Source organism: Pecten maximus, chromosome 18 (genome assembly GCF_902652985.1).
Source record: "Pecten maximus chromosome 18, xPecMax1.1, whole genome shotgun sequence".
Taxonomy (NCBI): domain Eukaryota; kingdom Metazoa; phylum Mollusca; class Bivalvia; order Pectinida; family Pectinidae; genus Pecten; species Pecten maximus.
In genome coordinates, this window is record NC_047032.1 from 19455105 (window position 1) to 19466696 (window position 11592).

At 38.6% G+C, this 11592-nt stretch overlaps 1 protein-coding gene across 1 annotated transcript in view; it reads right to left on the minus strand.

The window, feature by feature from the left end:
• Positions 1-11592, minus strand: part of LOC117316289 (MAM and LDL-receptor class A domain-containing protein 1-like) — a gene marked incomplete in the record, with an annotated part of 107863 nt that overhangs the window by 34382 nt on the left and 61889 nt on the right. The window contains 4 exon segments of the mRNA XM_033870827.1: positions 2247-2421; positions 3104-3191; positions 6894-7063; positions 11084-11213. Coding sequence (XP_033726718.1) covers positions 2247-2421; positions 3104-3191; positions 6894-7063; positions 11084-11213 — 563 coding nt within the window.

Below are 11592 nucleotides of genomic sequence, written 5' to 3' on the forward strand. Positions count from 1 at the left end.
AACCATATTTCCCCTATTTGGCCCCGCCCCTCAGGCCCCTGGGGGTTCAGAGTAAAAATTTATACAAACTCTGTTCACCTTCTGCCAAGGATGTTCCTGACCAAATTTGGTTCAAATTCATTCATAACTTTATGACAAGTAGCGATTTAAAGGATTAACCCTATTTCCCCTATTTGGCCCCGCCCCTCAGGCCCCTGGGGGTTCAGAGTAAAACTGTATACAAACTCTGTTCCCCTTCCCCCAAGGATCGATGTTCCTGACCAAATTTGGTGAAAATCCATTCAATACTTTATGACTAGTAGCGATTTAAAGAAAAAGTTGACGGACGCCGGACGCCGGACGACGGACGCTGCACCATGGCATAAGCTCACCGGCCCTTCGGGCCAGGTGAGCTAAAAAGCTAAATTTAGTGTATATAATGATAATCTACATTCATCAGTTACACAAAACTTGCAGGTTGTGGTGTCATAACAAATAACTGTTCTGTAGTGATAGTCACATAGTGAGTTTGTGACATGAGGCATGCGTTTCATACATGTATATATGTTTGTAATAAGAAATCCCAGACCATTGAATGATCCATATCAGTCAAATGAAAGACTGATCTTTTCTCTTCTTCTCACTTCTATCACTCTTCTTTCAAAACATTTAATAACTTTATATTACATGATATACATGTAGCAGGAGCAACCTGCAATTGTCAAATTCCAAGATGGCCACCTGTTGACCATGTTGTTTTCTGATCGGTTCCAAAATCCAATACAGACAACTACGGACCAAGGGGAACCTACATATGAAATATGAGACAGATCCCTTCAAAATTTTCCAGAGAAATAGTGATAACAAACTTCAATTGTCAAAATCTAAGATGGCCACCTGTCGCCATGTTGTTTTTCGATCAGTCCCAAAATTTAATATGCTTAACTAGGGACCAAAGAAAACATGCACATAAAATATGAGAAAGATCCCTTTTGTTCTTTATGAGATATTGCGATACAAACTTCAATTGTCGAAATCCAAGATTGCCACCTGTTGGCCATGTTGTTTTCCAATCTGTCCTTAAATGCAATATGCACAATTAGGCACCAAGGGGAACTTACATATGGAATTTGAGAACGCTTCCTTTCAGTTCTTTCAGAGAAATATCGATAACAAGAATTGTTTGCGGAGGGATGGAGGGATGGAGGGACCACAGAAGCAGGTGATTTGAATAGCCCACCATGGTTGGTTTAAAAATAAAGAAACTGGAAACACTCCAATTTGTAAAGCATAAGCGATTCCATCTCAAATATTCAGATGCTTTATAAATAATTTTTCTACCCCAGAAGGCCTTTATTTTGTTTCAAGTTTCATTATTTTTCTATATCTGTACCAGACACTGTGAAGTTTTTATTATTATTCAAACAAGAGGCCCATGGGCCTTAACATTCACCTGAGTTTATATTTTAGCATATTTGGCCCCTGTGACCTTGCATGAAGGTCAAAGTCATCCATTTGGGCAAACTTGGTAGCCCTTCATCACAGCATGCAAGAGACTTAATATTGGTTTATTGGGCTTTTTGGTTATCAAGAAAAAGTCATTTAAAGATTTTAGCATATTTGACCACACAAAAGGCTATCACAATAGGTCAACTGAAACTTCGTCTCAGGTGACCTAAAAAGGTAAAACTAGAGGTGTATCCCAAGGGATAACTAATACCCCCGTGGGCGTCTATATTTGAGTTGGCTATTGGTGAGTGTAATCATATCTAATCTAGTCAGTTATAACATTTTATGAATGACAATATTAAGACACCAATCGATCCAAAACCAGCTCCAATTTATAAATATACATGATATACACCATCCAATACTGCAATTGTACATCGGTTCGGTAACAAATATTTAACACTTCTGATAACATTGTTAATTGACTTGTGTTTATTTTAATTGAGCCTGACTTCATGCAGTATGGTTAAAATCCGTTTTGTACTTAGTAGTACTTGTCCGGACAAGCCTCAACCAATCAGAAGTCGGCGGGCCATTTGGAAAAGTGCATTATCGCAAAAATAAAGTCAGGATGCAGATAGTACTTTAATAGGAATTGTCCGGACAAGATTATGGGACGACGGATGGACAGACAGACGGACGGGCAGATTCCAGTATACCGCCCCTAACTTCACTACGGGGGGTATAATCATAAAGGTAGTTGTGTTTTATAAATGTTTTCAGGCCAAGTGGCCATTTTAAGGTGATATATTTCTCACCCAAATCCAAGTTGACGACACATCACTTCGGAGTTAGCGTCTGTCCAGCCCGAGATACAAATTGCCTGGAAGGAATAATTGTTTGTTGCTATTTCTAATCTGCCAAAACTCGTGGTGTCACCACCAACAAGACGATATTCCTGGATGTCTTGGCTAGTCTTGTTCTTTACAGGTTCTGGAAAACAAGATATTTTGGGTTTATATCTTCCAGAGTTATCAAGAATCAATCCTTGAATTTGAAATACAACTCATTTTCATATGGGCTAATTTTCAATTAGAACGGTCAGTGCAGAGAGCACATGCCTCTAAATTGATACAACAGCCAGGACTAGGAGAGCATTAAATAGTCCAAGATGAATATGATTTTTTTTATGCAATCCCATTGAGATGATAAAATTTTCACAAAAACATGATCTGAAATTGTTTATTGAAATGTTCTCAGTTTGGGGATTTTTTGTTTGTTTTGTTTTTGTTTTGCAGGGAATACAGTGTGTGTGTGGTATCTTTTTATTCAATAGCATTTGAGAAATACTTGAATAGGTCTAGATTAACTCCAGTGCATGCAGGCACAATATATATTTCTTTCTCCTTCCTATTACAGACTCGCACCATTGACCACTCCATGTGTAAAGACTGTTGTTGTCTTCACGGGCAAAAACTTTGTGAAGGAGGGAGTAGGATAAAAAGTAGAGAGCCCTACAGGCCATCTTACAAGCTCCGGCTTGTTGGAATTTCCCTTTAGCCTAGAAGTAGGAAATCAACTCGGAGAGCTACTGAAGTTGCTAATTTGAGGCCCAGCATAAGCAGGGTATTTTTCATTACTCCATCCCATTACATCTACATTAACCAATCCGTACCTCGTGGACACTCTCCATCTATAAGTACAACAGAGTCAATGGCTATATCACTTCTATAGTCTTCTCCATCCAAAGCTTCCATGACGATCTGTGGAAAACAAACAAAGTGACATCAAATCACAAAGCTAACTACTGGTAGGATGTCCTCTCAGTGAGCAACATGTTTTTTTAAAGAATTTAAAATTAAGGATTTGAATGTCATTTCAATTTTCATATCAAAATTCAGCAAACAACTGAACTCTTAGGTATTTTCATTTAGATATTGTGTTAGTTCCTAAACTAGAAAGCACCTGAAAGATATAAAATGACCCTCTCTACATTCATATTCTATATTAACCAAATCTGTTGAAAAGTTGTTAGGATATGTTATTAATTTAAAATGATATGTACTCCCTTATCGTAAAAATCGTGTTCCAAACATTTTGATATTATTCATAAAAACAAGAGGCCCAGAGGGCCTGTATCGCTCACCTGGATTTCATGAGATATAAAACAAGAATGATGACTAAGTATATTTGTCACTGGTATTGCTATGTCAATATATCATAGGAATTTTATATGGGTACGTGAGGTTTTTATGCCAAAAAATGCATTAATCCATGAAATGAAATTGACTTTTGGCGCAACCCCGGATGCTACCACACAAATATGAGCGATATCCATTGCTTAGTTTCAGAAAAGAAGTTGTTTAAACCAATTGACCCCTTTTGACCCCACCCTCTGCACCCCGGGGTCAGTTCCTTCCGTTATAAAATTTTGAATCCCTACCAAAAAGGATGCTACCAGTCAAATATAAGCTGTTTCATAGAAGAAGTTATTCATATCAATTTAGCCAAATTGACCCTTTTTGGCCCCACCCCTAAGTCCCCTGGGGGGGTCAACCCCAAAATTTGTACAATTTTGAATCCCCACCCCATGACCATGCTACCATACAAATGTGAGTGATATCCATTGCTTAGTTTCAGAGAAGAAGTTGTTTATATCAATTCTGCCAAAATGACCCCTTTTGGCCCCGCCTCTTAGCTCCCCGGGGGTCAGCTCTGTCATTTAATATACAGTTTTGAATCCCTACCGCGGGGGTTGTACCAGGCAAATATGAGCGATATCCATAGCTTAGTTTCAGAGAAGAAGTTGTTTATATCAATTTAGCCAAATTGACCCCTTTTGGCCCCGCCCCTCAGGCCCCAGGTAGGTCGGCCCCACCATTTGTACAATTTGGAATCCCGGCCCCAAAGAGATGCTCACAGTCAAATATGAGCAATATCTATTGCTTGATTTCAGAGGAGAAGTTGTTCATATCAATTTAGCCAAATTGACCCCTCTTGGCCCCGCACCTCAGGCCCCCGTGGGGTCAGCTTCACCATTTGTACAATTTTGAATCCCCACTCCATAGTGATGCTACCAGGCAAATATGAGCAATATCCATTGCTCGGTTTCAGAGAAGAAGTCGTTTATATCAATATAGCCCAATTGACCACATTTGGCCCCGCCCCTCAGGCCCCCAGGGGGTCAGCCCCATCATTTGTACAATTTTGAATTCCCACCCCATAGTGATGCTACCAGGAAAATATGAGTGATATCCATTGCTTGGTTTCAGAGAAGAAGTCGTTAATATAAATATAGGTATATTGACCCATTTTGGCCCCGCCTTCAGGCCCCCAGGGGGTCAGCCCCACCATTTGTACAATTTTGAATCCTCACCCCATAGTGATGCTACCAGGCAAATAGGAGCGATATCCTTTGCTTGGTTTCAGAGAAGAAGTCGTTTATATTAATATAGCCAAATTGACCCCTTTTGGCCCCGCCCCTCAGACCCCTGGGGGGTCAGCCCCACCATTTGTACAATTTTGAGTCCACACCCCATATGGATGCTTCTGACAAAATTTCGTCAAATTCTGATCAGTGGTTATGAAGAAGAAGTCAATTGTTGACGGACGGACGGACGACGGACGACGGACGACAGACGGACGGACGGACGACGGACGCAATGGTATGGCATAAGCTCACCTTGGTCCTTCGGACCAGGTGAGCTAAAAATCCTATTTAGATTTTCCAGCATGATATAATCATACAAATATTCTAAATTGCACACATTGCACTTCTATGCATCATAATTTTTGGTGTGTGACCTTTGACCCATTGACCAATGATAACCATATTCTGACACTAATCTGAGCATCCTGTAGTTATTTAACAGTTAGGTAACATTATCATTCTCACCGATATTATAAACCTATACATTGTCAACTATAATATCATCCTATAGCATTTTCTCAAAAAAGCAAAATCTCTAAAACATTCTTATAACTTGATTTGTTTTTGACTATTATGTGTAGCTTTGATCTATACTATGGTATGAATTAATCAAGTTTAAAAAAATATGTTGAGGGAAACAAATCTGTTGCCATGGAAAGTCAAAATTGAGGATGAACTCTTAATGCATATTCTATTCCAAGTTAATTCAGTCACATGCATTCAATTGATGTAAAAACTCACACAACACTGACTATAGTCAGTCAATAAGCCCTAGAAATAAGTCATGTAGGCGGTAAACCAGTAACTGACTTAGGCCGACTTAAAACCTAGCGATAGGTTGAGTGATGCTGGCTGTAAACCAGTAACTGACTTAGGCCGACTTAAAACCTAGCGATAGGTTGAGTGATGCTGGCTGTAAACCAGTAACTGACTTAGGCCGACTTAAAACCTAGCGATAGGTTGAGTGATGCTGGCTGTAAACCAGTAACTGACTTAGGCCGACTTAAAGGCTAGCGAGAGGTTGAGTGATGCTGGCTGTAAACCAGTAACTGACTTAGGCTGACTTAAAGGCTAGCGAGAGGTTGAGTGATGCTGGCTGTAAACCAGTAACTGACTTAGACTGACTTAAACTTAGCGATAGGTTGAGTGATGCTGGCTGTAAACCAGTAACTGACTTAGGCCGACTTAAAACCTAGTGATAGGTTGAGTGATATAAGACCGACAGAACACTGACTATAGTCGGTGAGACGAACCTTTTAATAGGTGGAATGATGTAGGCGGTAAACCAGTAACTAACTTAGGCCGACAGAACACTGACTATAGTCGGTGAGACGAAACTATTAATAGGTGGAGTGATGTAGGCGGTAAACCAGTAACTAACTAAGGCCGACAGAACACTGACTATAGTCAGTGAGACAAAACTATTAATAGGTAGAAAGATGTAGGCGGTAAACCAGTAACTTACTAGAACTGTTGCCAGAATGGCTGACTAATACCCCTGCAATCTGCATGAGTCAATGGTGAATTGGAACTGTTAATTAGAGGCTAACTAAGGTAACCCGTGCTTGCCGATATTTCAGAAATTCAGAATGTCTGAAATATGTGTTGTTCACAATAAAGAGAATTCAGTGACCAGTTGCCATAGCAACCATAATTTTGAGAAAAAGAAAGTGGCATGCACATCTACACATGGTCCTCTATATTTGTGTGAAGTTTCATTGGAATCGGCCCATCGGTTTAGGAGGAATTGTCCGGACAATATGTGTCTACAGACAGATGGAAGGACAGACGGACGGACAGACAACCTGATTCCAGCATACCCCCCTAACTTTATTGCGGGGGTATAACTATAGCCGACAGAACACTGACTATAATCGGTGAGATGAAACCTAGCAATAGGTTGAGTGATGTAGGCGGTAAACCAGTAACTAACTAAGGCCGACAGAACACTGACTATAGTCGGTGAGACGAAAATAGCAATAGGTGGAGTGATGTAGGCGGTAAAACCAATAACTAACTATATATAGGAACTCACATCTTGGTTGCCAGGTGGAATGTCGACACTTATGATATACCACGTTTCCCCATGGCTGCCAGATCTCCTCCACAGTTCAGTCCTGGAGTTGTTCACCTCTGAATAAATCGTCAGACTGCCCATGGTTTCGCCGTACATGTGATTATAGAAGTACAGACAGCTTGAATTCTCTACAAAAGACAATTCCATCAACTTATACAAATAGCATTGCATATACCACTGGCAACATCTTGTCCAAGGTTTAGATGTAATGAAACATGATCTTCAGGTTGGTAAGCATAAAAAGACTTCCGTGTAACAACTGGTTTAGGTTTGCGAGTGACATTTAAATGACTACACAGTCACCTTCATCAGACAAAATATCAAATCCTTTTGTCTGATGAAGGTGACAAAGGAGAGTCACCCAAACGTCACACTTAAATCAAACACAGAATGTTACATGACAATGTCTATTAACAACATATACCATTATTTTGTCAAAAGTATATCTGGAAAATTTCTTTGAATTTACGACACATATTAAAAAAACAAGAGGCCCATGGGCCTTATCGATCACCTGAGTTCTTGAGTGTACTGATAGATGTTTTTCGTTTAAACTTGACACATAAAAGTAGATAAAGGTTTGTTCATTTGAATATATTTTGTAGTCATTCCTTTGAGTAAGCTAACTGAATTATGTCATAACCCTTGGCTTCTTGGTTTTTGAGAAGACATGAAATATTTCAAAACATTTACACCCTTTTGACCTTGATATTAGTTCACTTCAAGACACTTGATAACCCTCCATCCCAGCATGCTTCTATTCCAATATTATGGCCCTAGGCCTCTTGGATCTCTAGCTTGATGTAAAAGCAAAATGTTAAAAAAAATGACCCAAGACCTTTGACCAAGTGACCTTGAACTTTGGCCAGTAGAGTACTTGTTTATTTAAGACCAACTTTGCTTACTAATGTCATAACAAATTGTTTATCAGTTAAAAGATATAAATTTGACATTGACCTTTGACCCTATGATTTCAATCTTTGCTCATTCGACTCCATGTTTACTTTCAGCCAACTTGGCTTCAGAATGTCATAAAAAAATATTTGTCTCCTAAAAGATATCAGACTGTACCTATATCCATGTCCCAGTGTCTTTTTATCTCTTTGGCTGACCTTAACCACAGGTAACTTTACTCCTTGTTTAAATCTGATCAATTTTACTTCAATATGTTATAACACAAGAGGCCAAATGGGCTCACCTGGCTCTACAGCAACATTGAAGTCGATTTAGGTCATTTCTGAAGATACTATGCTGATATCCACTTTATTCAAATAAAAGAGTAGTCAATAAAATTTCTAGTCCTTCATTCCAGTATACAATTGGCCAAATATCAGGTCTCTTTGCTATTGAGAAATCATTGTTAAGCCTATAGTTGACCTTTGTGACCTTGAATGAAGGTCTAGGTCATTTGAACAAACTTAGTAGCGCTTTAACCCAGCATGTTACAAGCCCAATATCAAGTCCCTAGGCCTCTTTCTTATTGAGAAGATGTTGTTTGAAGATTTAAACCTATTTGACCCCTGTGACCTTAAATGTAGGTAAAGGTTATATATTTAGACCAACTTGGTAGCCCTTTACCCCAGTATGCCATAGGCCTAATATAAAGTCCGTAGGCCTCTTGGTTATTGAGAAGAAGTTGTTTGAAGATTTTAGGCTATTTGACCTTAGTGACCTTGAAAATCAAGGTAATTCATTTTAACAAACTTGGTAAGCCTTCACCCAAACATGCTACAGACCCAATATCAAGTCTCTAGGCCTCTTGGTTATTGAGAAGAAATTGTTTAAAGATTTTAGCATGTTCTACCCCTGTGACCTTGAATGAAGGTAAAGGTCATTTATTTCAACAAACTTGCTAGCCCTTCATCCCAGTATGCTACAGGCCCAATATCAAGTCTCTAGACCTCTTGGTTATTGAGAAGATGTTGTTAAATTTTGTTTTTTCCTATTTGACCCATGTGACCTTGAATAAAAGTCAAGGTCATTCATTTTAATAAACTTGGAAGCCCTTCACCCTAGCATGCTACAGGCCCAGTGTCATGTTCCTAGGCATCTTGGTTATTGAGAAGAAGTTGCTTAAAGGAAATCAATGGGCCAAAGGCCCTGAGAAACGTCAGGGTCTGAGGTCATATTATAAGAAATTTAAAATTGGATTTTATAGTCAGACAGTTACATTTGTATCAGATGAAATGTCTTCATCTGGCCCTGGTATTTCTATTCTATATATATTCAAGAAAACATGTATAAAATATATCAGCTGACAACTTTACAATAGCTGAGTATAGTTCTTTCCCCATTTCTTTAATGCTTGTGGCAGATTATTGATATATTCCTGAATCAGTAAAGCTGCATGTAAACTTTGAAAAAAGAATCAACTGAGCGACAAATCGGTCTATTAACAGAACATGTTGTCAAGTAACTACAACTAAAGATAAAATCCAAGATGTACACAGCCGAAGTTTTTTTAATTTTATTTATAATATAAGTTATTAATAAGGCCTATCAAACGTCTATTTTATGACCCCTTAGGTAACACATTTCAACTCTGATAGAAAATTGCGGTCACGTTGTCCGACGAGACATATCTAGTTTTGACACCGCCAGTACATCAGTCATGGATCATAATCATTAGATTCTTTTCAAACAACAAATAATAACCGTATTTAATAAAATCCTCACGAAAAACGGCAATGTAGTTTGTGACAACTTGCCCTCAATTCCTGGTCATATTTCTTGCATATTCTAGCGACTTACAAATGAATATGAAACTGCAAACGGTCGAGTAGACATAACCCCTATTTTGGCTGACTAGAGTCGTGAAAAGTCACGTGACAGCTAAAGTTATCTCGTGGAATGCTCGGGTGCATTTGACTACGTAAATAGGATTGGTTTTAAGCTATCAAATGTTCCTGCATATGAACTCAGGATGAACAGATGTGGATAGTTTCTCTGTGAATGCATGTAAATTTCTACGACGATCAAACTGATTTTTCTACTTTCGTTTTCAAGGCAGTATCGAGACAGAACTATGTAATCCTATGCCAACAAAATTGCATATACTGACGAGAAAAAAGATTCATAATTATACTCTAAAATGGTCTAGAACACCAAACATTAACATTTCATTTTAAATAATTGCAGTAAACACGGTTTACATCACTTAAATTGTGTCAATAATTGCTATCAAAATAGGAACTATATTAGGCTGCGGATGTATATCATTTGTATGACAGAAAAGAGGAATAGTTAGCCGGAACAGATCTATCAGTAACAACATTCTCCCACCACGCCTATAACGGCAGTGACGTTAAAAAATGATGCCGAACGGCTGGATGTTGAGCAGGTGACCTAAAAATATTTATCAACCAATGAGGGTCAAGGTCATTCATTTGAACGAACTTTGTAGTCCTTTGAAGATTTGAAAACATTTGACCTCTTTGACCTTGAAATTAGATTAAAGTCATTGATTTGAGCACCATTTGTCGCCCTTCATCCCAGCATGTTACTGGCCCAATATCATGACCTTGGGATATTTTGTTATTGAGAAGAATTTGAAAATGCAATGAAGGGCACCTCACAATGCCAGACAAATGTGATCCAGTAGGTTTTGGTTTGGTTTGGTTTATTTTGTTTAATGTCCTATTAACATCTAAGGCCAATTAAGGAATGTGATCCAGTAGGTCCCTTAAGCTAATAAATGACCTAGAGGAAGCCATATTAAATTTCAACAGCTGAAGTTTGCTATTCATATTCATGACAGCCCAATTACTTTGCAAAGAAATAAACTCAACCCCAAGCTAAATAGAAAGCTATAACATGGGCCAATTAATAGTAACTTTTTGTTAAAATTCTGAATCTAAAATGTGTGATGGGATGGTTATATAGATACAAGTATATTCAAGGTGCCATTATAATAGTGTATGTGTACTTAATGACAAATTCAGAGTTTAACAGAAATGTTGATGCTGACAGTGATGGCCGATTGGTACGCTGACAGCGGCGGCCGATTGGTACGCTGACAGCGACGGCCGATTGGTACGCTGACAGCGACGGCCGATTGGAACGCTGACAGCGAAGGCCGATTGGTACGCTGACAGCGACGGCTGATTGGTGGACAGGGTTTTTAATACTTAAGTAGGGTTATGGCTTACCTATAGAGACAGGCCCTGTGTGCAAAACAGCACTTTCATTTTCAAAAACATCAAAACTTGTTTCATAGTAAAAGTACCAGTCTCCTTCATAGGCAGCTTGTGGACCAGTGCCAATGGATGGTGTTGATATCTTAAACATCAAAAGTAAAACACTAAAATAAAACCAAAACACACGATAACTAAATAACACAGTCCAAAATCAAATGTTAAACACTGTAAAATAAAACCAAAACACACGATAACTAAACAAGAGGCCCATGGGCCTTAACGGTCACCTGATTTTTGAAATATTTCAGTAAATTTGAATGAAAGAATGAATTTCAAAACAAATAAAACAAATGATAGTCAAAAATGTGATTTCCCTATAACTATAGTAAAGTTTATCCCCTCCCATGGGGCAAACGCAAGACCCCAGGGCTAGGAAATTCACAATTATGGTAAAGCACCTTAAGACCCTTCGATCTGTGAAGAGTATTTAATTCTACCTTATTTGGGCTGTAAGAAGAAGA